Genomic DNA, 27,844 nt, shown 5'->3' with positions numbered 1-27,844 from the left:
AGAATATCATCAAAACGTTTATTTATTTAGTTATTCAAAAAGTGAAACTTGTATATTATATTCAGTCATTACACATAGACTGATATATTTCAAATGTTTATTTCTTTTAATTTTGATGATTATAACTGACAACTAATGCCAAGTTCACACTGCCCGACAGGTTTTGGGAAATCGCTGACAAATGCCTGAAATCATAGGCAAATTGGTGCTCGTGAACGTGAGTGACAATCACGCTGAGTGAATGATCAAAGACACGATCAGAGAGAATCGCAGATGAGTCGCCAACGCCCCGAGATATTTGGCATGCTAAATATCTGGGCCTGTCTGCGATTTAAACTCCTGCTGTGTGAAATGAGTTCTGACTGAAAAATACATCTGCGATGACTCACAGCCAATGAGAGAGCAAGATACAGGGCAGCCGGAGGTTCAGGGAGGAGTTATAGACCAGAATATACATATTTTTAATATATATATTTACAGTTATATCAAGCACAAACAAAGCACAAACATTTGCTTTACCAGCCGCAGCAGCACACTGCAAAATTATTTATTTACCTCAAACTCTCTTTGCAAAACACAATCCTTGCTCCCTGTGTCTCCCCAACCATTTCCTCCACCATAATCTTTTTTCTTTTTCTCCTTTTTGCTGCAAATCAGCGCACAGACAATTTGGATAGCAAGTTTCTGAACAGCAGTCTATATTTTTAATAACAATTCCAGTCTTGCGCGAGAACGCCGGTCTGACACACACGTGATCTTGCGTTGTGTCCTTCTCACTTCTTGCATGTGTTTGCTTGTGAAACGTAGTTTGCGGACGGGACAGAGCTGTTGGCGATTTTTCCTCTTGTACAGTCATGCAGTGTTTATTTGTTTATTTATTTGAAAATCGTGCAGTCTGAACTAGGCTTTAGGAAAATCCCAAATTCAGTATGTCAGAAAATTAGAATATTGTGAAAAGGTTCAATATTGGAGACACCTGGTGCCACACTCTAATCAGCTAATTAACTCAAAAAAACCTGCAAAGACCTTTAAATTGTCTCTCAGTCTAGTTCTGTAGGCTACACAATCATAGGGAAGACTGCGTCACACTGGGGTTTATTCTGCGATAACAACCGGATAGATGTACATTATCCCTTACTTGTCTCTTGCAATTTTGGTATTTCTTTGAGTAAGCTTCAATCAAATAATAAACAAATAAAAATAACATATAAAATACAACTCTTGTGGTAATTCACAGAAATGCATTAGTTAACTACCTTCACATTTACTTTATGTGAATCTCACATGATTTACTTGAATTTTTTTGATCTGAAGAAAATATTTGCTCACTGTGACACAGAACAACACTTTTTAATATGAGTCACTAGATGACTTGATTGGCTGAAACTCTTCTCACACTGAGTACAGCGGTACGGCTTCTCTCCAGTATGAACTCGCTCATGTTCTTTCAGAGATCCAGACTGAGTGAAACTCTTTTCACAATATGAGCACTTGTAAGGTCTTTCTCCAGTATGAATTCTTTGGTGCCGTTTCAGACCTATAGCTGTAGTAAAGCTCTTCCCACAGTCACAGCACACATAATCTCTCACTCCATCATGTGTTTTCTGGTGCAGTTTAAGACTGTCCAGCCTTGAAAATCTCTTTCCACAGAGAGAACACACATGAGGCTTCTCACCTGAATGAACTGTCAGGTGTTTTTTTAGATTTGATGATGAAATAAAATCTTTACCACACTGATCACAGTTAAATGTTTTTTCTCCAGAGTGAATGCGCAGATGACAATTGAGATCAGTTAAATATGTGAAACTCTTTCCACACTGAGTGCATGTATACGGTTTCTCTCCAGTGTGAACTCTCATGTGTGCGTTAAGGTTTCCCTTTTGGGTGAAACTCTTTCCACACTGAGTGCATGTATACGGTTTTTCTCCAGTGTGAATTTTCATGTGTTTGTTAAGGTTTTCTTTATGTGTGAAACTCTTTCCACACTGAGTGCAGGTGTGCGGTTTCTCTCCAGTGTGAATTCTCATGTGTGTGTTAAGGTGTCCTTTTTGTGTGAAACTCTTTCCACACTGAGTGCAGGTGTGCAGCTTTTTGGCTTTTGTTCTTTGAGTTTTAAAGATATGATGTTCCTCCTTCACTTCATTCAGTTCTTGTCTTTGCCGTTTCACTTCCACCTGGTCTAAAATACACATCAAGTTAGAATCAGTTCAAGTGAACCCTGATTTAATAGCAGAAAGCAACAGAGATCAGGTATCAGACCTTTCATGAGGCTTTTTTTTCCTGTTAGTCGCTAGTTAATATAGTTAAAATATGTTTTACCCATTCTACAGAATTGGTACAACCTGCTGTCAACTACTAACAATTTTTTTTTCCTGCAATTAGCAGACAAAGATTTAGTTTTTTAGTGTACAACTATTTAGAACTGTGTTAGCTAACCATGTGCTGATTAGCATCTTAAAACAAGGCTCAAAAGTATCTAAAATTGTCACTACCAAAACAGTCATGACCGAAACGTGGTTAATGGTAAATGGACTGCATTTATATAGCGCTTTCAACAGACCCATGGCCATCCAAAGCGCTTTACACATTGCCTCACATTCACCCATTCATACACCGACGACGGGGAGCAGCTGGGGTTGGGTGTCTTGCTCATGGAAACCTCGACACTTGGTCAGGTGGAACTGGGGATTGAACCACCAATCTTCCAGTTTGTAGACAACCTACATGAACCACTGCCACCTCCAAGTTAAGTTTCACATACAAAAATCAGAGACTTTACTCGTTCAGATCATGACTCCAACATGCATCTGTTGCATTATTTTCACCCTCTAATGAGTCGGCACAAAAAAGTTTACAGCACATGCGGTAACTGAAAACAAATGTATATTTCACGTGGCATTTTTTGTTCATAACTTTATGACAATTGCACAGATCATAGATCATGGCACATCACCATTTACAGCAGATTCTTACGATTTAAAAAGTAACATAATCCATGGCATCGATCATAAGATATTACTCACGGAATGATGTAACATATTTGGCAAAAAATATTCCTCTCGTCTTACCGAGATGCAAGGTGAGATCCAATGTTCCCAGAACCATCCAGGTATGTTTTCCAACGTGGGATAACATAAAATGGGTATTATTTTTAAGTTTAGAAAAATCTGTTTTCAATCCATCTAACCATTTTGATTAACTCTTAAAGGTCCCATGGCATGAAATTTTCATTTTATGAGGTTTTTCAACATTAATATGAGTTCCCCTAGCCTGAATATTGTCCCCAAGTGGATAGAAATGTTGATCGGTGTAAAACCGAGTTGTGGCTGTCTTTCTCTGCCTTTGAGAAAATGACAGGCCAGACGAGCCAATCCTGAAGTCTCCTGGTTTGACGTCCAAGCAGGAACGGTTTCCTCCCTTTCCTCCAACCAGAGAATCTGGCACGCCCATGTGAGCGCCATATTATTGTCCTTGGCTTGTGAACGAGTGAATGCTGGCAGTTTCTCAGTGTTTGGATGTACAAATGAAAACAGAAGTCTTTTTTCAGTTCCTTCTGATCTGTGATCAGTGATTTCTTATCTGTAGCTCATTATTTATTATTCGTGCACACGCTGCGGCTTCTCTCTCTCCCGACAGAACGGTGTTTTCGTGTTTTCTATCTTGTGAGTCAGTGTTTTTGTACGTCCTCGTCGCGTCTATCTGTTCTACAATGTGCATACAGTCGTTTCTGCTCAACATCAGCAGAGTCACATCTTTAGAGATAAACCTTACACACGCCGAGGCTCGGGCTGCACTGATCGGTCGGCCTCCAACATCCCCGACCCCCAGTACTGCATCTGGCCCACAGCGGAGGCGCCTTACGCGGCGCAAGATTAACCCTCAGAGCCCGACGGCGTCGCCCACGACGTCACACAGCACCTCCGATAAATATCTATATTATTTCATGAAACTTTTATCGATTTTCTTACCGTATTTTCCAGCAGAAAGCTAACGAGCTAGCCATCATGGGGGTGTCTTTGGTGTCTTTGTAGCCTTTACAGAAGGTTTTCTATCCAGCCTGGAACATGTGCATCTTTTTGGAGTTGTTCAGCAATAAATCAAAACGCTTACATCCAAGATATATCCACTTGATGTCCATAATTTATAAATTTTCCGTAATTTTTGCCGCTAGCGCGATGCTAGCTGCCATTTTGGATGAGGGTTTGACCAATGACAGGCTGATCCGTCATCCACGTTGGTGTGCGTCATTACGCATGAACCACAGCTCTGTTATTGTGGATAGAGAGAGACGCACGGCTAGTGTTGAGGAGAGAGAGAGACGCGCTGCAGTTTTGTGGAGAAAGTTTGAGGAGAAAGTTTGAGGAGAAGTTCCTGATAGGAACTGTTTTGAGGCTTGGCACCAGTAAATATCCAAAATCCAAAGAGGCCAAAAGCGCCTGGACTTTTTTTTGGAAAAATGTAAATAGTTTTGGTTCTGTATAAGTTTTCATGTTTATTCCTGAGTTCCAGGACTCCAAAGACTTGAACAAACTGTTTTCCAGAGGAAATATGCTTAGCTTTTATTTATTTGTGTGTGTTTTCAATAAATATTTGAGTGATTCAATTTCCGTTTTATGTTTTCATTTGTCTTTATGGTCCCATAACTTATTTTACATTCAGGTGACATCAATGCAACACAAATATACTGACAGTGCAACTTGTCTTGAAAAAAAAGAGGTGTGTCAATTGTCTGTGCACAACAGGGTTGATGTTTTACAAGCTTTTTTAGTAAATAACACCAGGCGGAAAATTAATTGTAAAAATACCCTTAGGTCTTAAAGGGTTAAGCAGAAGGGGGTAAGCGTGAGGGTATCTGGGCCAGCCTAGCCAGCTATTCCCACAATAAACTGGATTACATTCGATTACTGCTGTTGTGTCTTTGTTTGCGCTGTGTACTCAATGCGCGTCACTGACGCTTTCCATATGATAGGAACATATCTAAAAATAATGGTATTATCAACACTTACTCATAACTCGTTCATCTCGACAGCTGTAATGGTACTTTGCATGTGTTACAAAGTTGGTAATAATGATGAAGACGGACTCGGCGTGACTGGGACTCGTGTTTATTCAGAACTCTCAAATACAAACACAATAAACTCGCGCTGACTGACAGCGCTCTCATAACTCAATAGTTACTATAAATAACTTTGTTAGCAATCGCTGAGCTCAGTCTCTGGTACATTAGTGATGTCCGGTTCGCGAATGATCTTTCTTTTGAACCGTTTTTTTTTTAGTGAACTGAATCAGTTCACCAAATCGGACTGAATCGTTCTAAACGGTTCGCGTCTCCAGTCAGCGCTGATCCATAATTTACTAAAGTTACTAACTTTCTGACATGAGTGACAGCCCCTCCAACTAGAAATAGACTAATAACCTGAAGTATATGCTGTAACTAAAACAGTTCACTGAACTGAGACTGACAGAACCGATGTGAAGTGAACTCTGGTCCATCCGTCTCTCTGGCAGCAGCTCGTGCGTCGTAGACCTCGTTAAACCACGCCCCCTCCGCTCATATCAAATGCAAAGATGTCAGCCAATCACAACAGTGGGCGTTTTTACTGAAGTCTCACAGCAGACACGCCTCTTGTAACAGGGCCTACAGCCACAGGGCAAACAGCAGTATAGAAAAAAATGCCTTTTATTTCTAAATTATGACATTTTATGATGTAAAAATCATACTAACAATATAAGTACACCTCAGGAAACATTATAAAATGCCATGCCAAGGGACCTTTAAGAAATTCTGAGTAGTCCCTATGAACCTGAGTGTAGGAATTTTAGAGTCTTTTTCTTCACAAATAAGACCACAGAACAAGCACTGTTTTGAATACTCAAAGGCAGTGAGTTGAGAGCGAATGATTCGCTTTCCAGCCTGACTCACGAGTCTGACTTGCGTTTGCTCACTGTAGTAAACGTTGTTTGTACGGGAAGAAGGAGGCGGGAACCGGCGAACAATCAAAGTATTTAATCAAAAATAAAGACAAAATAAATATGGCGGCGGCAGCCCCTCACGGCCGACTGCCGCCTACACACAAACACAAATAAACACAAAGTGAAAATAAAAGCTGCAGCCCCTCACGGACGACTGCAGCGAACACAAAATAAAACATAACACAAAATCCAGGCCTGGTCCTCTCTCGTCCCTCACTGTCGTCGCTCCTCCTTTATACTCCCTCACTCCTCCGCAAGGGCCGAGATCGCTGCGGCTCGCAGCTGGCGCTCATCCTCTCTGATGAGCGCCGCCTCGTCCCGCCCTCACGGTCCCTCGGCCCCGCTGCTCGCCACATAACCCCAACGCCCTTCGCAGGCCGGGGGGCACTCCCGACTCTGCGCTCTACTCGGCCTCGCTGCTCGCCACACTCACATTTCTAGAGTGAGAAGTATATGAGCTGTAGCAAGATTTATGACATAGCACAGAAGCTGATGAAGCACCGTCAGTAGCAATAATGTTTGACAAAGTCTCATGTATGGCTGTGTCTCCGAGCTCCTCACTCTCAGTGTTTCCCCTACCATTGTTCAGGGGGGGCGCCCCGCCCTCCCAAAACGACCCCCCGCCCCCCCTGAATGAGTGGCATAAAATATTTGTCATTACGGAATTGCCCGATGGTTCAGTGCCAGCGTGAAAGACACTCCCAGAGCTGCATCTTCACGGAAACTGATTATTTGCGCATTTTTAAGCCTTGCCAATTTAAATATTCAAGCCAAGCGCTCATAGACGAGAAAGTGTCTCTCAGTTTGATACTCGCGAAGGGCAGCAACACAACACAACACACACACACACGCAAGGCCACGCGTCTCACAGCGCGCGAATATTCACACAAAATTATATCAAAATGCCTGTCTTGTTGAGTATCATCGTAAACATAGTCGGTTAGGTCTTTTAAATCACCGTAAACATGAAATTTGCCAGTCACCGCCAGCATTTATGGTCAAGTTTGTAAGTTTTAATGGTCCACCGAATATCTAAACATGCAATATTTCAAAAGAAAGAACAGACCCACTGTTTTATTCCAGCTTCATATATTATTTTTTTAATAAACACTTGACTGTTGCAAGTTTCATGAAAAAGCAACATTTTGAGCATAAAGCTGAAAAAATCATCGTTTTTTTAAAAGACTAACGTTACGTCTGAACGATGAACAAAACACAGATGTTGTAGATCGAGTCCATCAACACCCCAAAGCTTGACAGTCCTAGAACTCGTCCTGGGTTGACAGTTCATTCAATAACATTGGGCAGTTGTGATGTATATGCTGTTTAATGGTGATGATCGCGTTATTTTGCATATGCATCTGCTTATGATATCGCACGTTGCTTCTTCGGCAGTGTTTTGATCAGGAGATTCTGTTCTCGTGCAGGAAATGCGCTACAGCGCCCCCTACCGTATAACAGTGAACACACGGAAAGCCGGAAAATATCGTCATTGGTTATATAAATATTGAGATAACAAAAGACAAAAAAAAAATCACTCACTGCTCTTGACTGAATAACTTTTAATAAGGATTAATCTGTATTTTTATGCTGTGACATATCATTTTATGCAGACTATGCAGTGATATTTTACATTTGATTACTATTTTTGTACCTGACAATCTAGTTTAGACCTACATGAAAATAACTGTTTATTTCATTTGTATATGTTTGTTCTGCTGTATTTATTTGTGCTTTTGCTCATAATTTGATTATTTGTTCTTATTTTATTACTGACGGTCTTTAACAATATAAAAAAAATATATGAGTTAGGATATTAGTTTTTAGAGTCATAACCTTATTTATTATGCTTATATGGCTCAAAAACAATACTAAGCCTATTTTACCAACCTCTGTTGTGTTGTAAATAGTTGTGTGATGTATAAAAAAAATTTGTTTATATTTATTTACCAAATTAATTAATTTATTGTCTATGGCAACACCGAGTATCCGTAACACTCCCGCTCCGCGACACTAGTAGTGCACTATGTATTGAACAGTACTGTCATTATAACTCTGTCCACCTTTTATCTGAATGTGAAAACATTAGTAATGTCAACATTAAAATGTCAAAATTAAATCCCTTGACTGACTTTTCTATGAATATTAAGGGCAATATAAGAAAAGGTGAATTTTCACTTTAAAACTAGACTATGCTCCCAAACATACTTAACTATTACAACAGCTAGCTGCAACAGCTTATTTGCATAAAAACATGACCGGACCTCAAGAAATGTAAACAAATTTAGGTTATCAACATTCACATCAAAGATCAAGAGCTCTTGTGATGCTGAAATGTGAGATTATGTTAACCATGAAAATAACCAAAAAATGTGTTAAATGTATCTAAATTTGTTATAGAATTACAATTTTGAAGTCTGAAAGTGCCAGAAATGAAATCAGCATCCAATAAAACCTCTAAAACCACTCACATATTGTAGAAATTGGCCATACAGTGCAAAATATGTGGTCAAAATGGACGATTAAGCTAATAATGCAAATTGCTCAATATATGCAAATTAGCATCTGACAGTTTCTGTATGCTGGGGACCCATACTTCACATTTCTGCAATAAAACTTTGGTGTACTCAACATTTCCGGGTTCACAATGGGGCTCTATGGGCTGGCTACTAGACTATAAAATGGGTATTATTTTTAAGCTTAGAAAATCTATTTTCAATCCATCTAACCATCTAATTCTTAAGGTCAGCCGGAACCAGGAACACTTCCCACAACACCTGATGTTACATGACTCGTTACATTATAAAAATAATGGCATCTACGCTAATGTTAGTCTCTCTGTTTATCCCGAGGTTTACTGCAGTATCCAGATCAGATGGTGGACCTAGACATGACCAACGCATGCCTGAAGTGTTCTGCAGAGACCGTGTCAACTAGACTCTCCCCTGTGAAGGCATCATCGGCACGACATCCTCAACAAATCCATCTCCGGCGTGATGAATCTGATCTTCAATCAAATGGAACTGGACAAATATTCTGATCTAATATGACTTCTGACCTGTAAAGTTGCAAGAATCATAATCATACACTGTTTGTTTGTTGGCCAGAGGAGAACTGGCACCCCAACTGAGCCTGGTTTCTCCCAAGGTTTACTTCTACATTTTGTCAGCTGGGGGTTTTGGTTCCTTGTCACCATCAACTCTTTAGCCTTTGGCTTGCCTAGTTGGGGACACTAAATATTCAACTGTAGGAATTGTGGGGGCAGACACAAATAAATCTTCCAGATGATTCGTTCAAACATAATTCCACACAAAACCCAACTCAACACTCCAGACCCCAAAATCTTCTGTCCATCACCAGAAAGACGTAGGCTCCATTCTGTCTGGAGGAGACACCACTAAGTACTTTATTGCCCCGCAAACTCTGAGCAACCCCAAAGATAACAACAGATTTAGTTTCATCACAAGAGAAACAAACAAACCAGAGCTCCATTCTCTCAATGACCTTTAAATGAACTCTGCGTGAAACAGCTAAAACCTACAAGGAAACTCACAGAAACTGTGTTGCATATAAACTGCATCAAATCATTGATCATTGGACTTGCATTCAAATAGCCTTCGACGGCAGTTTTATTGTGTCTACAACCTATACACGTGACCAGTATACATGTATATCACTCCCAATTCATGTAATCATGTAACTATTGAATAAGTGAATGAAAGTGCACAGTGCGATAGGGCTGTGACGGTATGGGATTTTTTCTTACCGTGGTGAAGAAGCAAATAATCTCGCGGTTTGGTGGTTAACCGCACACCCCGACCCCCAAACAACTAAAGACACGATCAAGAACGCATGTAGTTTGTAAATAACAATATAAATTAATAATTATAAAGCAGTTTTCTTTATTATTGACACATTAAAATTAACATTAATATTAAATTGTAAATTTTAATAATTAACTATTAATTAGGCTAAACTTAATCAACCTTTTTTAAAATGCAATTTAAAAGAGCTAGCCTAGTAAGTGTTTGGCTGTTGGGCCGCTTAAGTTAATCGGCAAGTCCTGCTGCTTTATTTTTCGGTGTTCATGTTTCGTGACAGGAAAACCAACATGTTCACTTTGTCTGGTTTTAGCGAGGATCTTAACGGAGTGACAATGTTGCTTGCAGCACTGAATACACTCTCCGAGGGAGTGCTCGTACCGCATATTATAGTCATATAGCCTATTTTCTGGCAACTTTTGTTATGCAAAATGTATTTATTTCTACAACGCGCCGCCACTACCTCCTTTTCGCGACCAGTGCAATGTTCACACCAATTTGTATTTTGTAGCCTATATTATGCTCTTATTTTCAATTTCTTTATTTTTTTATTTCATGTGTATTTTGCTATCTGTTGTGTTGTATCTGGAGCTATAACAAGCGAATTTCTCCAGCTCGGGATCAATAAAGTCTTATCTTAACTAGGGCTGGGCACCGAATGGCGATACTTTTATGGTATTGAATGAAAAAGTCAGATACTATGAGTACAAAAATTGATTTATCTTTCGGTGCCAAATTTCCGTTCCAAAAGCCAAGCGGCTGTGTCTGTGTGAGTCTGTAGCATACTTGCATGTAAGGCCCTAAAGCACCGGCGATTGGCTGTCCACCACCATGTGACAAAGAGGATTTCTGAAGATACTCGCAGTCACACAACACAAGTGTAGTTGTTTTTTCTCATGTGTTCTACCGCGTCGTTTTAAAATGCCAAAGAGGTCTAAAGTGTGGCTACACTTCATAAAAGTGGATGCCGAGTCAGCAAAGTGCAACATATGCGATAAGAGTATTGCAACCAAAGGCGGCAATACCACCAATTTAATGAAGCACTTGACCATGCACGGGATCAATATTAAGGCAGAAAGTTGCACAGTATTTGACTGTAAAAAGATGGAACCAGAGGAGCCTTTCACCTCATCGCAGTCAAACCTGCCCCCGTCAACATCATCTGGCATTTCTGGGATTGTAGCAGGTAAGAAAGATCACCTTTTTTAGCGAACAGAAGTTAAAGTAATTGTTTAACGCTAACGCGTTTGAATGTGTGGATACAACTCTGCGTTGCTATGTAACGTTACCTAGGAGCTATAACGTTATTCTTTGACCAGGCCGGCAACAACTTTGTTTTTTCCAACGTAACGTTAAGGTTACACATTTTAGAAATACTTGACAGATAAGTGTAATTTCACTACTTAAACTGAATGCATCCCCATAACGTTGACTACTACTTGATGTATGTTAGCTTGTGCTGCTAGTCAATCCCTTCACACTGTCAGCAAGAGGGAAATGTCATAGCAAAGACGAGATTAGTGCCACAGAGCAGTCACAGAGTTTATTGTTAAAGGTTTGCTACCTTTTTCGACAGTGGAGGCCCCTGTTAGCTTGTGCTGCTAGTCAGTTGCTGTAGCGTTAGCGCTGTCTATTTCCCCCTTCACATTAGCCTCTGCACCGGTCCACCCTGATTTTAGGAATAGGAAGACAATACCAGAAAGTGTCAATCCCTTCACACTGTCAGCAATAGGGAAATGTCTGAGCAAAGACGAGATTAGTGCCACAGAGCAGTCACAGAGTTTATTGTTAAAGGTTTGCTACCTTTTTCGACAGTGGAGGCCCCATGGTGCAGGTGAGCAAGCTATCAATATAAAGGGAGTTTTTAAAAAAAGGTAGTTTGCCAATATAGCCTCTTTTAGCCTGGATGACATATTTTACTGTTATTGTCAGTAAAAAAAATGAAACCATTATATTGTTATTGTTTTGTGCTCTAATGTCAATAATAGGGAGATGATAAGCACCTTAACCCCCCAGAATCAGTCCCCCAGCAGTGACCTGCTGTCAAATACACTTATTCCGGCATGGTATGCAGTAGAAATAGGAAATCTGAAGAGAAAGTTGCAAGTTGCGGCTGATGTGGCGGTGACTGCTGATGGGTGGACCAGTGTGGCTCAAGACCACTATTTGACCGTTACAGTCCACTATGTGAAGGAAGGTTCCATAAAGGAGAACGTACTCCATAAAAGGGCAGTCTACACGTCCCAGACAGGGGAAGTCACAGCAGAGGAAATAGGAGACATTCTGTTCTGGATGAATTTGAAATAAAGCACAAAGTTGTAGCCATCACTGTAGACAATGCAGCAAACATGTATGTGGCAGTGAAAAAGATGAGCATAATAAAGATTGGCTGCTTTGCTCACACACTAAACATTGCTGCTCAAAAACTGTACAATGTGCCCTCTGTTTCAAGGTGGGCAGGAAGGATCCATGCAATGGTGGTCTGGTTGAAGAGGTCTAGCCTGGCTAAACCTGTCTTAAAGGAAAAGCAGAAACTTCTCGGTAAGTAGAAATCAAAATACGCTAAACTTAACTTGTCTTGGTTAAATTGTTTATTAAACTGTTTCCCCAAATGGATAACCAGTTTGACTCTAAACCATCTGTCTCTCTCTGTAGGCCTTCCAGAACATGCAGTCATCTTGGATGTTAAGAACAGGTGAAAAAGCCTCTTTCTAATGGTGGAGAGGTTTCTCGAGCAGTTTCCTGCCATCCAGGCAGCTGCCATGGACGCTCGGTTAAAGAGGACAATGGAGAAGGACATGTATTTGAATTGTCTTATTCTAGTATCAGTGCTAAATATCTTTTGTTAAGAAGTTTAATCTTGTTAATAAAACTATGTGGACATTTTTCAGACTGGAGCTAGTTACTGATGATGACTTCAGAAAAGCAGAGGAGTTTGTTAAAGTCATGAAGCTACTGTATACTTCAACACTTTGCATACCCGCTGAAAGGATTCCAACATTGGGTCAGATTCTGCCCATCTTGGGGAAACTTGAGCACCACTTCACTATATGTGCAGAGGACTCCACATTTACTCAGTGCATCAAAGAAAAAATCTGGGGTCAGGGTTTTTCCTACATTGAAATTTTTTTGGCGGCCGCCAAAACAAATTGTTGTCCCGCCAAAGCCTTATTTGATAAGTTATTGTGATTTATGAGTGATGTAGAATAGATGACCGCTGCACTTGCGTTAACTGAGTGTCAGAGAGAACGATCAGAGCTCCTCCCCCGCTCGCACGCTCTCTGTCTTCAAAATAAGCATTCTTAGCTTTCTAATATTTCGCATATTACGTTAATCAAAATCAAAAGGTCGGAAGACCGAATCCATGTTGCACGTGGCGCTATCAGACGATGTTTTCCTTTAATTACCGCTGGGTGTGAAATGCGCTCAAAAAACATTGACTGATTCTCTGACCAGCTGACATAAACCATACTTTCAATAAACGTGAAACAAATCCTATCCGGTTATGAAGTGTTTTCTGTGTGTTGACAAATCTTTCGCGATGTTCTAACAGACGGGATTCACACACAGCGCGTCAGCCAATGTCCGATTCGCCACATTATGACTCCTTTGAACCGAATCATTTTAACGACTGGTTAGAACGGATCAGTCCAACACTGAACTCATGAATCAGTTAAATCATTTACTCAGAACACTTGAAATGAGAACACAAGTGTGCTTACACAATTTAGCAAGAGTGGATAGTAAGAATTAGCTTTAATCATCCACAGTCTTTCAGCTTATTTATTTGGACAATGTGTAGTAAAATAAATAGCCTAAAATCATTTAGTTTAGACTGGAGTGAACCCAGAACAAAGTTGTGGTTAGCTAGCTGATAATTTTATGAAATTGTATATAGCAGAAAATTAGGCTATTTGTTCATTTTTTAATACTACTTTTTAATATTGATATGATTATATACCAAAACAATTATCAGTAAATAGTGTAAAAATGAGGAACACAAACAAACATCAAGGTATCAAAATAAGATAAGCAAAAATTACAAATTTTCTTTGAATTTATTTAAAATGTTTTGTCAGTATTGCACTTGCAGATCACGTGGGTAGGGAACTTTTTTACTGTGCGTGCGTGTGTGTGTGTGTGTATGGATGACCATGTCTGTCAGCCACCACCGAAGACCATTTTTGACCCAGGAAAAACCCTGGGGGTGATCTTTCAAAAAGATACCAAGTGAGTATCATAATCCTATTGATTTGTCAATTGTTTTCATAAGGTATACTCAGAAACCTAACTTCTATACCATGTTCTTGTCTTGCAGGAGGAGTGCATTCAGCAGTTTTTGGAGGAAAGCATGGCCTTAGACCCAAGATTTAAGTCAAGAGTGGCAGCCGCAGATGCAGTGTGGGACAGAGTAGAGAAGGAGCTGATTAGTAGGGAAACCACACATCTGGTGTGTTTAATATTCTTATTACTGGTAATCATTATTCTCTTCCATTGTAAATCAAATCAATGTACATGATACCTGTGTTTCCATCAAATATAGAATAAAGGTGAAAGGACCCAGGCCCAGCAGCCCGAAGAAGTCAATGAAGAGGCAGCAAGTGAAGATGACTTATCTGATGAAGCTTGTGCAGCGCCAGTAGCAACACGGGTAAATATATACGGACATCCTGTTTCTTCCAATTCATTTTCAGAAGAAAATGAATATGCATGTATGTATGTTTGAGTCTGGCTACCCAGTATTGTTGCCTTATTTTGTTTTTATCTTTTCTGTTTGTAGAAGTGGGCAAAGCTTTCTGCCCGTGAGGAGATTTTTGCAGAGGAAGGCATGGCGATAGAAGTAAGAGCCAAGAGCATGACCAGCACCTCAGAGAAGATTCAGGAGGAGATACAGCTCTACAGAGGTTTGCCGTGTACACTCTCCAAAGTGAATCCAGCGACTTGGTGGTGGAGTATGAAGGACACACTGCCAATGCTATCCAGCTTGGAAGGCAGGTACCTCTGTGTACAAGCCTCATCGATGCCCTCAGAGCGTACATTTTCCACTACTGGGGACACCATTAGCCAGGAGCGGGCCTGTCTGTTACCAGAAAAAGCCGACATGTTGATCTTTCTGAAGAAAAACTGCTGAGTGGTTAATCACAAATGCAATTTGATTTTGCACTAAAAAGTTTTTTTTTTACATTCCTTTGAATTTTAGTTGGTGCAATATTATTTATTATTTATAATTTGTTCATGTTGTGGCAAAAAGGTTTCTCTTTTTGTGTTAATTTTGGCCAAGATAGGATTGATACCAATCCTGAGTGTCTGCTGGCGCACCCCTATCCAAAAAGCACAAGCTGTTTTATTAATAATGTTACCCTGAGTGAAAAATGTTACCAGAATTTGTTGTAATTAAGGTGAAAAATAAAAGTTTTGTGTTTAATATATTTTTGTTGATGTTGAAATGGATTTTAAAACATATGGTATCGAAAAAAGTATCATTAGGAACCGGTATCGAAACTGAGGTATCGAAATTGGCACCGGATCGAAAGATTTTGAACAATACCCAGCCCTAATTTTAACTTGCTCATGTAAATGGGCAGCAGAAATTCAGAGCATTGATTGGCGTTTCCATATAAGTTTTGCCCAGTTATTCACAGGATTTTCAATTACGTTATTTTGTTTCGTATTCGCCTTTAAAAAAATCATCATAATCATCATCATCATCCGCTTATCCGGGGCCAGGTCGCGAGGGCAACAGTCTAAGCAGAGACGCCCAGACCTCCCTCTCCCTAGCCACTTCCTTCAGCTCCTCCGGGGGAACCCCGACGCGTTCCCAGGCCAGCCGGGAGACATAATCCCTCCAGCTTGTCCTAGGTCTTCCCCGGGGCCTCCTCCCAGTGGGACATGCCTGGAACACCTCCCTGGGAAGGCGTCCAGGAGGCATCCGAAATAGATGCCCGAGCCACCTCAGCAGGCTCCTTTCGATGTGGAGGAGCAACGGCTCTACTCTGAGTTCCTCCCGAGTGACCGAGCTCCTCACCCGATCTCTAAGGGAGCGCCCAGCCACCCTGCGGAGAAAGCTCATTTCAGTCGCCTGTATCCGGGATCTTGTCCTTTCGGTCATGACCCACAGCTCATGACCACAGGTGAGAGCAGGAACGTAGATCGACCGGTAAATCGAGAGCTTCGCCTTACAGCTCAGCTCCTTCTTTACCACGACAGACCGGTACATCGACCGCATTACTGCAGAAGCTGCACCGATCCGTCTGTCGATCTCCCGTTCCATCCTTCCCTCACTCGTGAACAAGACCCCAAGATACCTGAACTCCTCCACTTGAGACAGGAACTCTCCACCAACCTGAAGTGGGCAATCCACCCTTTTCCGACTGAGAACCATGGCTTCGGACTTGGAGGTGCTGATTCTCATCCCAGCCGCTTCACACTTGGCTGCAAACCGCCCCAGTGCACGCTGAAGGTCCTGGTCTGAGGAGAACAACACGACAACATCATCTGCAAAAAGCAGCGACGAAATCGTAAGGCCCCAAACCGGACACTCTCCGGCCCTTGGCTGCGCCTAGAAATTCTGTCCATAAAAATTATGAACAGAACCGGTGACAAAGGGCAGCCCTGCCTGAGTCCAACATGCACTGGGAACCGGTCTGACTTACTACTGGCAATGCGAACCAAGCTCCTGCGCCGGTCGTACAGGGACCGAACAGCCCTAAGCAGGGGGCCACCTTTAAAAAAATCTAATTATTAATAGGCCAAATAGACATATTAACAACAATAATATGAAATAAAATGTATATATATATATATATATATATATAACTTTGTTGTTTTTTCGATATCTTTTGAGTTAAATAGGAATTATGGAACAGTTTGTCATCGTTTGGACGAGTGCGTTTATATCCACGAACTGTTACCTGAAAAACAATGTCTAAAGAAATAAGAATCGAAGTTTATCACAACTCATCAGAACTAAGCAATGTTAGGCCAGGTTGAGCTCGACTTGTTCTTTCTGCAGCTTTCTCTTCTTTTCTCAACGGTACGGAATGGCGCAATTTCTTAAACCAAATAGCGAGTCATGAATAATGTCATCTGGCTCTAGCGCCGTCAACTATTGCCTAAACCAAATAAGAGAAGGATCGCTACTTGCAATTCAAATCTAACTCCAAATCTTTATGTTATGCTTTTTTTTTTTTATGCCTGTGTTTGTGTGTATTTACTTGAACATTATCTGTAAACATCACACATGACAAAACGAAAATACACTGAATCCGTTTAAAGCTTTGAAGAACCGGAATAGTTTTTTTCCGTCAAATAAAAATAGCAGGCCTACCTCAATCCACACCTTGTATGTTTTTTATTTTTTTTAAAGTAACATGTCAAAGTAATGTGGGTTAGTCTGGAGCGCAGCCTGTTGACAGTTAGACCAGCGGCAGAAAACACCCTCTCAAGCCTTGCTTTCGTCTGGCTCCGCAGCGTGAGCCTCCGCTGACTGCGCGGCGCGCGCACCTTCTCCAAAAATTTACTTTCGGCTAACGGTTAAACGGTCAATATGAGCATCCCTAATCACAAATACTGAAACCTAGCAGTTAATTAATAATAGGCTAATCAGACACAAAAACAAAATAAATCCCCCATATGTTTAATGGTCCCTCCCTTGCTCAGAAAGGTTTTTTTCTCCAGAAGCCCTTGAACAGAGGCCTATATAGGACTCACGGAAGACAGTACATTATAAGCAATGATTATTGTGTTTAATGTTCATATCGAACACCATATATGCACACCAGTAACTTTCACCACAGCAAAAAAAAAACATTTGCGGTGATGACCTCACACCGCGGTAGGTATCTCATTACTGCAATATTGCGGTGATGCGGTTATCGTCACACCCCTACCTTGCATGGTATTTTTTGTTTGTTTGTGTATAATCCAACAGATGAGTTGAATGAAATCTTTGTAGAACGTACCATGTTCTTATAATAAGAAATCAGGTCTAAATGTACTCTCTGCTTAGGGCAGGGAAGTAAGAGACCCCAGAGATAACAAATAATTTATGGGAGGGGTGAACCAAGATGATCCCTAATTGGCTAGAACCCATCCAGGAAGATAGGCAAATATTTAATTACTACCAAAGCTTCGAAGCTCAAAAAATGGTATTCGGACCAGCCCTAATCCCTTTCCAGAACATTTTCATTCAAATTTCCCGGCTGGTGGAACGATCTTCCCACCGCCATCCGAAACGCAGAATCAATGACAACATTCAAAAGACAACTAAAAACTCATCTCTTCTGTGAGCACTTAAAAAAACTTAACCTCATTAAAAAAAAAAAAAATCTTTTTTCTCTTTCTTCCCCTTTTCCCTCCCTACTCTAGCCTGTGCTACACTGAGCAATGTACACAGACTAAGTATTTCAGGTACTTTTTGCGTTTACTCGTCTCTTCATGAAAGATCGCTACCTGTACTCAGTTGTAAGTCGCTTTGGATAAAAGCGTCCGCTAAATGCATAAATGTAAATGAACTGAGCTGTATGACATCACTGTTTTCTGATGTCACTGTTATCACTGTAAAGCTGCTTTGAAACAATTGCCATTGTATAAAGCGCTATATAAATAAAGGCAACTTGACTTGACTGAATACCATCATGATTGAAAATATGACATTTATTTCATATGACAGTTCAATAAACAAGTAATCCATAATAAGTCACTTACATTTTAGACGCAACATTGACCGTTTTTGTTCTATTTTAACAGCATAAATAGTTCCAAACAAAGATCACAGCAGAACAGCACAGCTCACCGAAGCACTCAACAGTGTTTTCATTACTGAATGAGTCAGCATTTTGAAGTCAAAGATTCAATAGGTGTGTTCGACATCGGCTGCGACCGGATGTAACCGATCGGCGAGAGTAGCCGCGTGCAGGCGGGCAGGAGCTGCAAACGGAGACGTGAAGTCGGACACTTTCTGCTTCCCGCAGTGACGCTCGCGCTGTTTGCATACTTTATCAGCTGAAGTGAAATAAATGCAATATTTGGCAATACACAGATGTTTCAGAGACATTATTGTGACCCGTCACGGAAACCAGTGACAAGTCAGCAGCACAACTTTCGCGCAAAATGAGAAGGAAGCATTTTTCAATGACTCGCCCATTATGACAGTCACCTGGTGCCACCTACTGTTACATGTTTAAAGTGTCATTATTTCCAAAATGTCTTATTTGTATATTCAACGAACTCATAATATTGTTTCATGTTAAATTATTTAGTGTAAATGATTTAATTTGATTGGTAACAGCCCTATAGTGTCTTATTATACTAATCTAATTTATTGATAAAATGTAACAATTTAAAATGAATATATTTAATAAGATTAGGGGAAATGCCCTTTATAAAGGTAAATATATAAAATATGCAAATAGTCTGCATCGTTTACTAAACGTCTGGTTGGGCTAGACAAAATTACAAAAGTCACCAAATCATTTACAGTAACAATAGTGTAGAGGTAAGGCGCATGGCAGAAAGTTTTGATGCAAATCGACCCACGGTTCGAATCCACCTTTAGCCGAACTCGCTCTACTCCCTTTTCCCATCACATATCAGATGGGATAGGCATTTATTTTCAATAAAGACAAACATTCGATAAGTGGAAATAAAGCATCTAACGTGTGTTTAATAATAAAGTGTTTATTGGTTAGGGGTAGGTGAACAGAATTATATTTGGTAAAAGTGAGTGGGTCCAATATCATTGGTCTTAAAAAGTGGGTGGGTTTGTCAGTTGTCCAACAAACAATGGTTCTGACGCCCATGTATTCATTAATTGTAATTATCAAATTATTTTATTAAAAATTGTGTGTTTGTGATTTTCATTTGTCAAGTAGCCAGATCCTGCCTATGAAATCGTGATTTTATGCCATTAATTTTATTTATTCAGATACAGAAGTAACATGTTGTGTATTTTATCTTTCTTTTTGTCAGTATTGGAAAGAAACTCCAACAGCCTTCCTTTGATTCACAGACGCCACATTTTAATTTTTGATAAGCCGCCGAGATTTTCAAGACGCTTTATTTTCCTCATCTATTTTGAAACAAAACTTTATTATATATATTAAATTGTAGCCCCTTTACATAAATACTTTTTATTAACAAGTGTCATTTTATACTTCATCAAACAATATTCAGAAACGGTGCAGTTAGCTATTATTTTTATTATTTATAAGTTTTTTATTCTGAAGTTTCGTTAGATTGTAAAAAACACAAAATTACAAATATACGGATGAATGATGTTTGAGAAGTAACACGTCTTATTCTTACCATTTAATTATATGAATATAATGGATTTAGTGCGCCCTTGAACTATAGATAAACGGTGCTTTACGGGAGTAATGCGGACACTAATTCTGTCATGTGACACCACATTTATTTGCTTTAAAGCCTTTTTTCTCGACAAAAAGTGTTTCCAAACTAGTTTTCGTGACATTTAAAGTATTGACATAGAATTTATGCACTAAAGTGAAAAAGATTGTGTCGACATTGGCAAAAAATTATTGATAATTGTCATTTCCATCAGAATATTGGTAAACATTTGAATGCTCTTAACCTTTTTTTTTGCACGAAAAAAAAAAAAAATCCTTGGATGGAAACCTGGCTTTAGTCCGTTATTGGTATTAATATAAATTGTTTACTGTCTGACTCAGCCATGACAAACTAATTGTAGTCACTACTAAAACAGTACTACTGTCACTATCGAAAATGTGCTGTCCTGACTGAAACATGGGATATTTTGTCAAAAATAAAGTATACTGAATTATCAACTAAGATGTTATGATAGAGTTTGGTTCAATGCATGTTCAAACTAATGAATCCTTAACTTTGACATCAGTATGATCAACTTTATGCTTTTTTACAAAGAAATATTCAAAATACAGCAAATCTTATAAATTACACTTCATATTGTAATTAAATATATTATGAATTTAAAAAATCAAATATTATCAAAGCAAGTAGATGAATTATAAGCTGTGGAGAGTTTCATTCTTGTTTTGTAAGGAAATGCTTGACAAATTGTGTTTGTCAGCTGAAAATCATTGTTAGTGTTCTGGAAGAAAGAGTTGATTTGAGACATGAATTAAGTGTTTTGGTAGATTTAATGCACTTTGAATGTGCCAAGATGAAAGTTGGTTAGGAGAACTGTGTGAAGAGGTTTGAAAAAATCGTATTGAGAAATGTGTCCTAGCGATTGTGCAAAAAAAAAAAAAACTATATTGTGTTTTGGTAGTGACAATCCGCTTGTTAAGTCGTGACCTACGGAATGCCGTTTCTGGGTCCAAGCCACAATTCGTTTCACTTGATAATGCCATCAACAGCCATTTATGAGCGCCATTTATTCATATTAAACATCAAACATTTTAAAAAGTTAAACATTTTAAATACTTACAGTCTACTCAACAGTATCCGTGCTCACAGCGTCACAGACATTAATATTTTAACGATTTATAAAAGATGAATCACTGGCCATCTGGAATTTTGGTATGATTGAAATGATATGAAAAAGGTTATGATTATTACAACCCCAAATCAGAAAAAGTTGGTACAGTATAGAAAACGCAAATAAAAAAAAGAAAAGTGATTTCTAAATTTACTTTGACTTGTATTTCATTGCAGACAATATGAACACAAAATATTTCATGTTTTGTCTGGTCAACTTCATGTCATTTGTAAATATGCATCCTTTCCTGTCATTCAGACCTGCAACACATTTCAAATAAAGTTGGGACAGTAAAGCATTTACCACTTTGTAATGTTGCCATTCCTTTTCACAACACTTAAAAGACATTTAGGGACTGAAGACACCAAGTGATGAAGTGTTTCAGGTGTAATTTTGTCCCATTCTTCCTGCAAACAAGTCTTAAGGTGGGCAACAGTACGGAGTCTTCGCTTCAAAATGAGCCACACATTCTCTATTGGAGACAGGTCGGGACTGCAGGCAGGCCAGTCAAGTACCCGTACCCTCTTCCTCCGCAGCCAGGACTTTGTAATGTGTGCAGAATGTGGTTTTGCATTGTCTTGTTGAAATATGCATGGACGTCCCTGGAAAAGATGTCTTCTTGAAGGCAGCATATTATGCTCCAAAATCTCTATGTACTTTTCAGCATTAATGGTGCCTTCACAGAAGTGCAAGATACCTTTGCCAAGGGCACTGACAAAACCCCATACCATGACAGACCCTGGCTTTTGGACTTGTTGCTGGTAACAGTCTGGATGATCCTTTTCTTCTTTGGTCCGGAGCACACGGCGTCCATTCCTCCCAAAAAATACCTGAAATACTGATTCATCTGACCACAGTACACGTTTCCACTGTGTGATGGTCCATCCCAGATGCCTCCGAGCCCAGAGAAGTCGACGGCGCTTCTGGACACTGTTAACATAGGGTTTCCTTTTGGCACAGTACAGTTTTAACTGGCATTTGTGGATGTAACTACGTATTGTGGTACTTGACAAAGGTTTGCCAAAGTAGTCCTGAGCCCATGTGGTGATATCGCTTATAGATGAATGACGATTCTTGATGCAGTGCCGCCTGAGGGATCGGAGATCACGGTTGTTCAGCTTAGGCTTGCGCCCTTGTCCTTTACGCACTGAAATTCCTCCAGATTCCTTGAATCTTTTAATTATGTTATGCACTGTTGAATGTGAAATATCCAAATCTCTTCCTATCTTTCTTTGAGGAACATTGTTTTTAAACATTTCAATAATTTTCACACGTATTTGTTGGCAAACTGGCGATCCTCTGCCCATCTTTACTCCTAAAGGATTAGACCTTTCTTGGATGCTGCTTTTGTACCAAATCATAATTACAATCACCTGTTTAAAAATCACATCATTATTTAACCATTTTACCTCATTACTAGCCCTAAATTGCTCCTGTCCCAACTTTTTTTGAAATGTGTTGCAGGTCTGAATGACAGGAAAGGATGCATATTTATAAATGACATGAAGTTGACCAGACAAAATATGAAATATTTTGTGTTCATATTGTCTGCAATGAAATACAAGTCAAAGTAAATTTAGAAATCACTTCTTTGTTTTCTTTTTTTTGCGTTTTCCATACTGTCCCAACTTTTTCTGATTTGGGGTTGCATTTTTTTGTAGTATTACACCGCCTTGTGTGTGTATATTAGCACTGTTTGTTATTTTTCTTGTGGTATGAGACCCAGAAGCGCTGCAGCGTGACGTCAGACTTAAAAGGTTAGTTCACCCAAAAATGAAAATCATGTCATTAATTACTCACCCTCATGTCGTTAATTACTCACCCTCATGTCGTTAATTACTCACCCTCATGTCGTTCGACACCCGTCAGACCTCCGTTCATCTTCGGAACACAAATGAAGATATTTTTGTTGAAAGCTGATGGCTGAGAAAGGCTTCAGATAGGCCTCCATTTGCATTCAGTACATTCACACTCACAAGACCCATAAAAGGCACTTAAAACGTCGTTACAAAGTCCATCTCACCATCTCACAATAATTTTACGATGCGACAACAATAGTTTTTGTGCGCAAAAAAAGATCAAAATAACGCCTTTATCCAACTTGTTCTCGTCTTCCGTTTGTGCCTCCACGACGCATGCGCGAGAATATGACGCAGATCCGGCGCGAGAATATGACGCAGATCCGCCGTTCAGACACATGACCCAGAATCGATTTGTTTACAAGCAGAGGAAGACGTGCGTATCTAAGCTGTTGAATTCTACATTGGTCGTGCTTTAGGTCTCGGCGTAGTGCTCAAATGGGGCTAAAGTGTGCATTTCTTGGATTCCTGAACCCCGGCGCTACGTCATATTCTTGCGCATGCGTCGTGGAGGCACACACGGAAGACAAGAAGAGGTTGAATAAAGTCGTTATTTTGATTTTTTTTGCGCACAAAAAAAATAGTCGTCGCTTCGTAAAATTATTGTAGAGCCACCGTGGTGAGATGGACTTTGTAACAACGTTTTAAGTGCCTTTTATGGGTCTTGTGAGTGTGAATGTACTGAATGCCAATGGAGGCCTATCTGAAGCCTTTCTCAACTAGGGATGGGCATTTTTGTCAATTTCTCATTTCGATCATCGATAGGTCTCAAAAACGAGTACTCGAGTACTCGGGGGCGGGGTATGTGCAGGGGGCGGGGCATGTCCGTCATTGAAATAATGAAAACTGTTATGAAAATGGTTGTTGACAAATACAAACGTGACATGAAAACAGGTATATGAAAACATGAACATATAAAACAAAAAATAACTGCTAGATTATGATGCATAAATGTCTTTGAAAAAGAAACATCTTTATAAAATGACTGTCTCAAATAACCAAGTCAGTAATATCGAGCATTGCCTTTGAGCTGAAACTGAAATAACACCACCATGCAGAGCTTGCTAGCTGGTTAATAAACTCAACCAAACGGACCCTATATCAATATTAATATGAAGATTATTATGAACCTATTACGACATAAATCAACACAAAAGGACGTGAATGCGCACGTGAACTTCAGCGTGCTAGATTTTACAGGCGAAGGGTTTGAAACGGAACATTTTGAATGCGCTCTTCCCAACAACGCTGATACACGGACAACGAAAGCACACAGAAACAACATTTTATTAAAATCGTGTTCTCATTATAATGCTATGACAGATTGACTCTGCACATCATGCACTTCATTTTATTATTCATGATCGAAGCGTTTACAGACATCACTGCGCGTTTTCGAACTCATAACGAAAAACAACTTTAAATAAACTAGTCTACTGTTAAAAAATACGAGAACAGTATAGCACTGCTGCATTACTAATATCAATGATTCTGAGAAAGAAATAGCCTATCTAAAAAGAATATGACTGTCTCTAAACCATCATGTCGAGCATGAAATATGCGTTTGAGCTGAAACTGAAGAGAATGAACAACAGCCGGTATAACTGCAGCGCTTTGCTAGCTTATTAAGCTCAACCAAAGGCTTCTTATATTAGATGAATCAGATATAGACAACATAAAAGTAATCTTATAACGTGCATCTGCAGAAAAGGACGCGAATGCGCACATTAGGGATGTGACGGTGAGGAAATTTTCCCACCGGTTAATTGATGTGTGACAACACCGGTAATACCGGTATCACCGGCGGAGGCTTTTAAATCACTAATTCTATCTAACCGAAAGTAACATGCACACGACCGCTCTGAACTGAAAACGCGCCAGTGTTGCGTATTCACCCACGTGAATGACAGCTCGTCTGTAAATGCGCGCTCTGTGAGGCCATGGGTGCGTCTCAATCAGTTCCCTAGTTCAGTAGTCAGGGCACTGATCAAGCATTGATCAGTCTATGATTGAGATGCACGCCATGAATGAATAACAGTTCGTCCGTAAAGCCTCGTTTATACTCGACGCGCCCGCACGAGCGCGAGGGTGCGCGCGGCAAAAAGAAATGCGCGCAGTCAGCGTAGCGGAGGCTCGCACTGCGAAGCCAGGCGAAAGTAAACAATGCGCGCTCTGTGCGGCCGTGCACATTCAACTTTCGGTTTTGAATTAGCGCCAATTCGGCTGCGGGTAGCTTGAATTGTGGGTTCATTAGTCTATTATTTTTAATGAAAAACACAACAACATAACAAATGACAAACTCCCTTAAATAGGCGCTTTTACGTTTCGCTTTGAAACCAAACCTTCCGCGATCATCTCAGTCAGCTCCTCACTCTTAAATCTGATGAATGACTCCTGCCGCTGCCGAGACTCACGGTCGGATCCTGCTTTATTAAGCAGATACGTTCAGTTTTTATTTGTATTGTCTGTTCTCTAACTGAACTAAATTATTTTATTGCTATAAAAAAATCAAAAAGACGGTGGGCGGTGCCACGGTGGGCAAGTGATGTAACCGGTGTTGAGTCTGGACACCGGTAACACCGGCAACACCGACTATCGTAGCAAGCCTAGCTCACATGAACTTCCCGCGCTAGTCTGAGTGTTCTCGCTAGTTTCTCTGTGGATTTCCTTTAACAGCTGATACACGGGGAACTAAGCACAGATCATTTACAGCATTCTATTTCCTATACAGTGTTCTCTTTATAATGCTATGTAGGCTATGACAGATTGGCGCTGCACATCTTGCAATAACCATTTAATGATCAGTGATTCCAGACATCACTGCAGTGCACGCCTCAGTTTCACTTTATTTCGCCGTGGTCTGGAGGCGTGCTGTATAACACTAACCAATCAGACCTCCGGTCCCGCGCAAAACCACGCAATAACCAATTAAAAAAAAGACAAATATTTTTTTTTCAGGGCGATCATCGTTCTCATGATCGTTGAACGCTGTCACGTTCGAGTACTCGATTACTCGACCACTGTTGCCCATCCCTATTCTCAATCATCAGCTTTCAACAAAAATATCTTCATTTGTGTTCCGAATATGAACGGAGGTCTTACGGGTGTCGAACGACATGAGGGTGAGCAATTAATGACATAATTTTAATTTTTGGGTGAACTAACCCTTTAACAACCGAATAGGTTTCAAGATGTTTCCAACTCTGACTTTGAACCAATTCTGTAGAATTGCCCATACACAAGGTAATTATTGTTTTTCATCCATATACTGCTCATCAATCCACTTTTATCAAAGCAGTCAACAATGTAAAATCAAGAATTGACACCAACCTGTTTGTTCCTCAGTATCTTCTTCATGTTTTATTCTGGATGGTTCTGGATAACTCATGTCTTCAATCTCCTCTTTAATAAACTCCATCTTTAACAGTCACACAGATTTCAGCTGCTACACCTGGAGTTTGTCCTTCTCTTGTAGGATGATGTGGATATTCCCAGTATTTATTGGTGAATTGTTGTGGGAGGGGCTTCACTGCAGGTGTGAACTGTGATCACTGTGTTTTAATTCAATCTGCATTTAAAAAGTACAGACCATAATGTTTAACTGAGCTGCTGAAAAGCCAAACGTTCCCTGTTTTCACCTCATTCATTATGGTGATGTCTGAGATCTTCTGTAAATTGGCACATTAAGCACATTTTTTTGGTGTCGACAGTCTGAAGCAAACTACAGGATCATCACCTTTGAATTTTCACTCCAGTTCTTGTATTTGCTCTTTCACTTACATCGGGTCTGAAATAAACATATTAAGTTGTTAGAATCAGTTCAAGGAGGATAAATGGGAAGATTCAAGTGAACCCTGATTTAATAACAGAAAACAAGAGATCATGTCTATCAAATATCAGATTTTTGATGAGCCAAAGTTCTGTAATTCTCTTGTTACAGTTTTTCACAAAATTGCTAACACACTAAAACAATTTCACCGGTTTTCACACACATACCAATTTTTCCAATGTTTTCGGAAAAACTCTAGAAAAATGCCCTCATTTTGCACAGGTTTAATCATGTTCTCATTCAGAAAACACAAACACAATATAATTAACTCAAGTATCACACTTTAAAAACAAATAGCACACATTTATCCATGTGTAAACATTAAGTAGCAAAACCGATGACACACCAATCAGAATTTGAGGATGTGTGTATGTGTGTGTTTTTCAGCAAGATTGAATTGGTTTCATTTTGACCAAAAAATAGGAAGAATGGGGAATTGGGTGAGAAGTTATGGATTTGGGTTTAGTGTTTTGAGTTTCATGGAGGCATACGAAATGTGTTTAAGCAATCGAGAAATACTGTAATACATTCAAAATGTGGATGACAACTGCTGTAAAAGATTATGATCTAAGTGCATTTATGTCATATATTTTTAGTCTATTTGGTTATTTTTCACAGCTCTTATTCTAAACTAAGCAAAACAGTCTGTGATCATCATGCATTCACGCAAGGCATTTAAACCACTTGAAAAAAACTCATAAATATGTCGATAACACAAATAACAGTTGAACGCGAATGTTTGTGAACCTTACACATCTGTTCAAGAAAAAAAACCCCGGACTAAATCCATTATAACGTTAGATACGTGTTTGTTTACCTTTTGTGGTGCGTCCTTTCTCTCATCCATCTTCACTTTTTCAGGTTCGCGCTTTCCAGCTGCCGC

The 27,844-nt window shown here is 39.8% G+C and overlaps 1 protein-coding gene across 1 annotated transcript; it reads right to left on the bottom strand.

The window, feature by feature from the left end:
* LOC307129987 (uncharacterized protein) lies at positions 1 to 27,844 on the bottom strand. Its single transcript, XM_079822817.1, has 4 exons — positions 27,779 to 27,844; positions 26,869 to 26,919; positions 26,463 to 26,700; positions 1 to 2,179 (listed from the first exon to the last, which is right to left on the bottom strand). Exons 3-4 carry the CDS (start codon positions 26,548 to 26,550, stop codon positions 1,326 to 1,328), a joined length of 942 nt encoding a protein of 313 aa, XP_079678943.1. The 5' UTR covers positions 26,551 to 26,700; positions 26,869 to 26,919; positions 27,779 to 27,844; the 3' UTR covers positions 1 to 1,325.

This window comes from Gobio gobio (genome assembly GCF_949357685.1).
Source record: "Gobio gobio genome assembly, chromosome: 8".
NCBI classification, from domain to species: Eukaryota; Metazoa; Chordata; class Actinopteri; order Cypriniformes; family Gobionidae; genus Gobio; species Gobio gobio.
The sequence above is the reverse complement of the archived record's forward strand: the minus strand, read 5'-3'. Positions and strand labels throughout refer to the sequence as shown.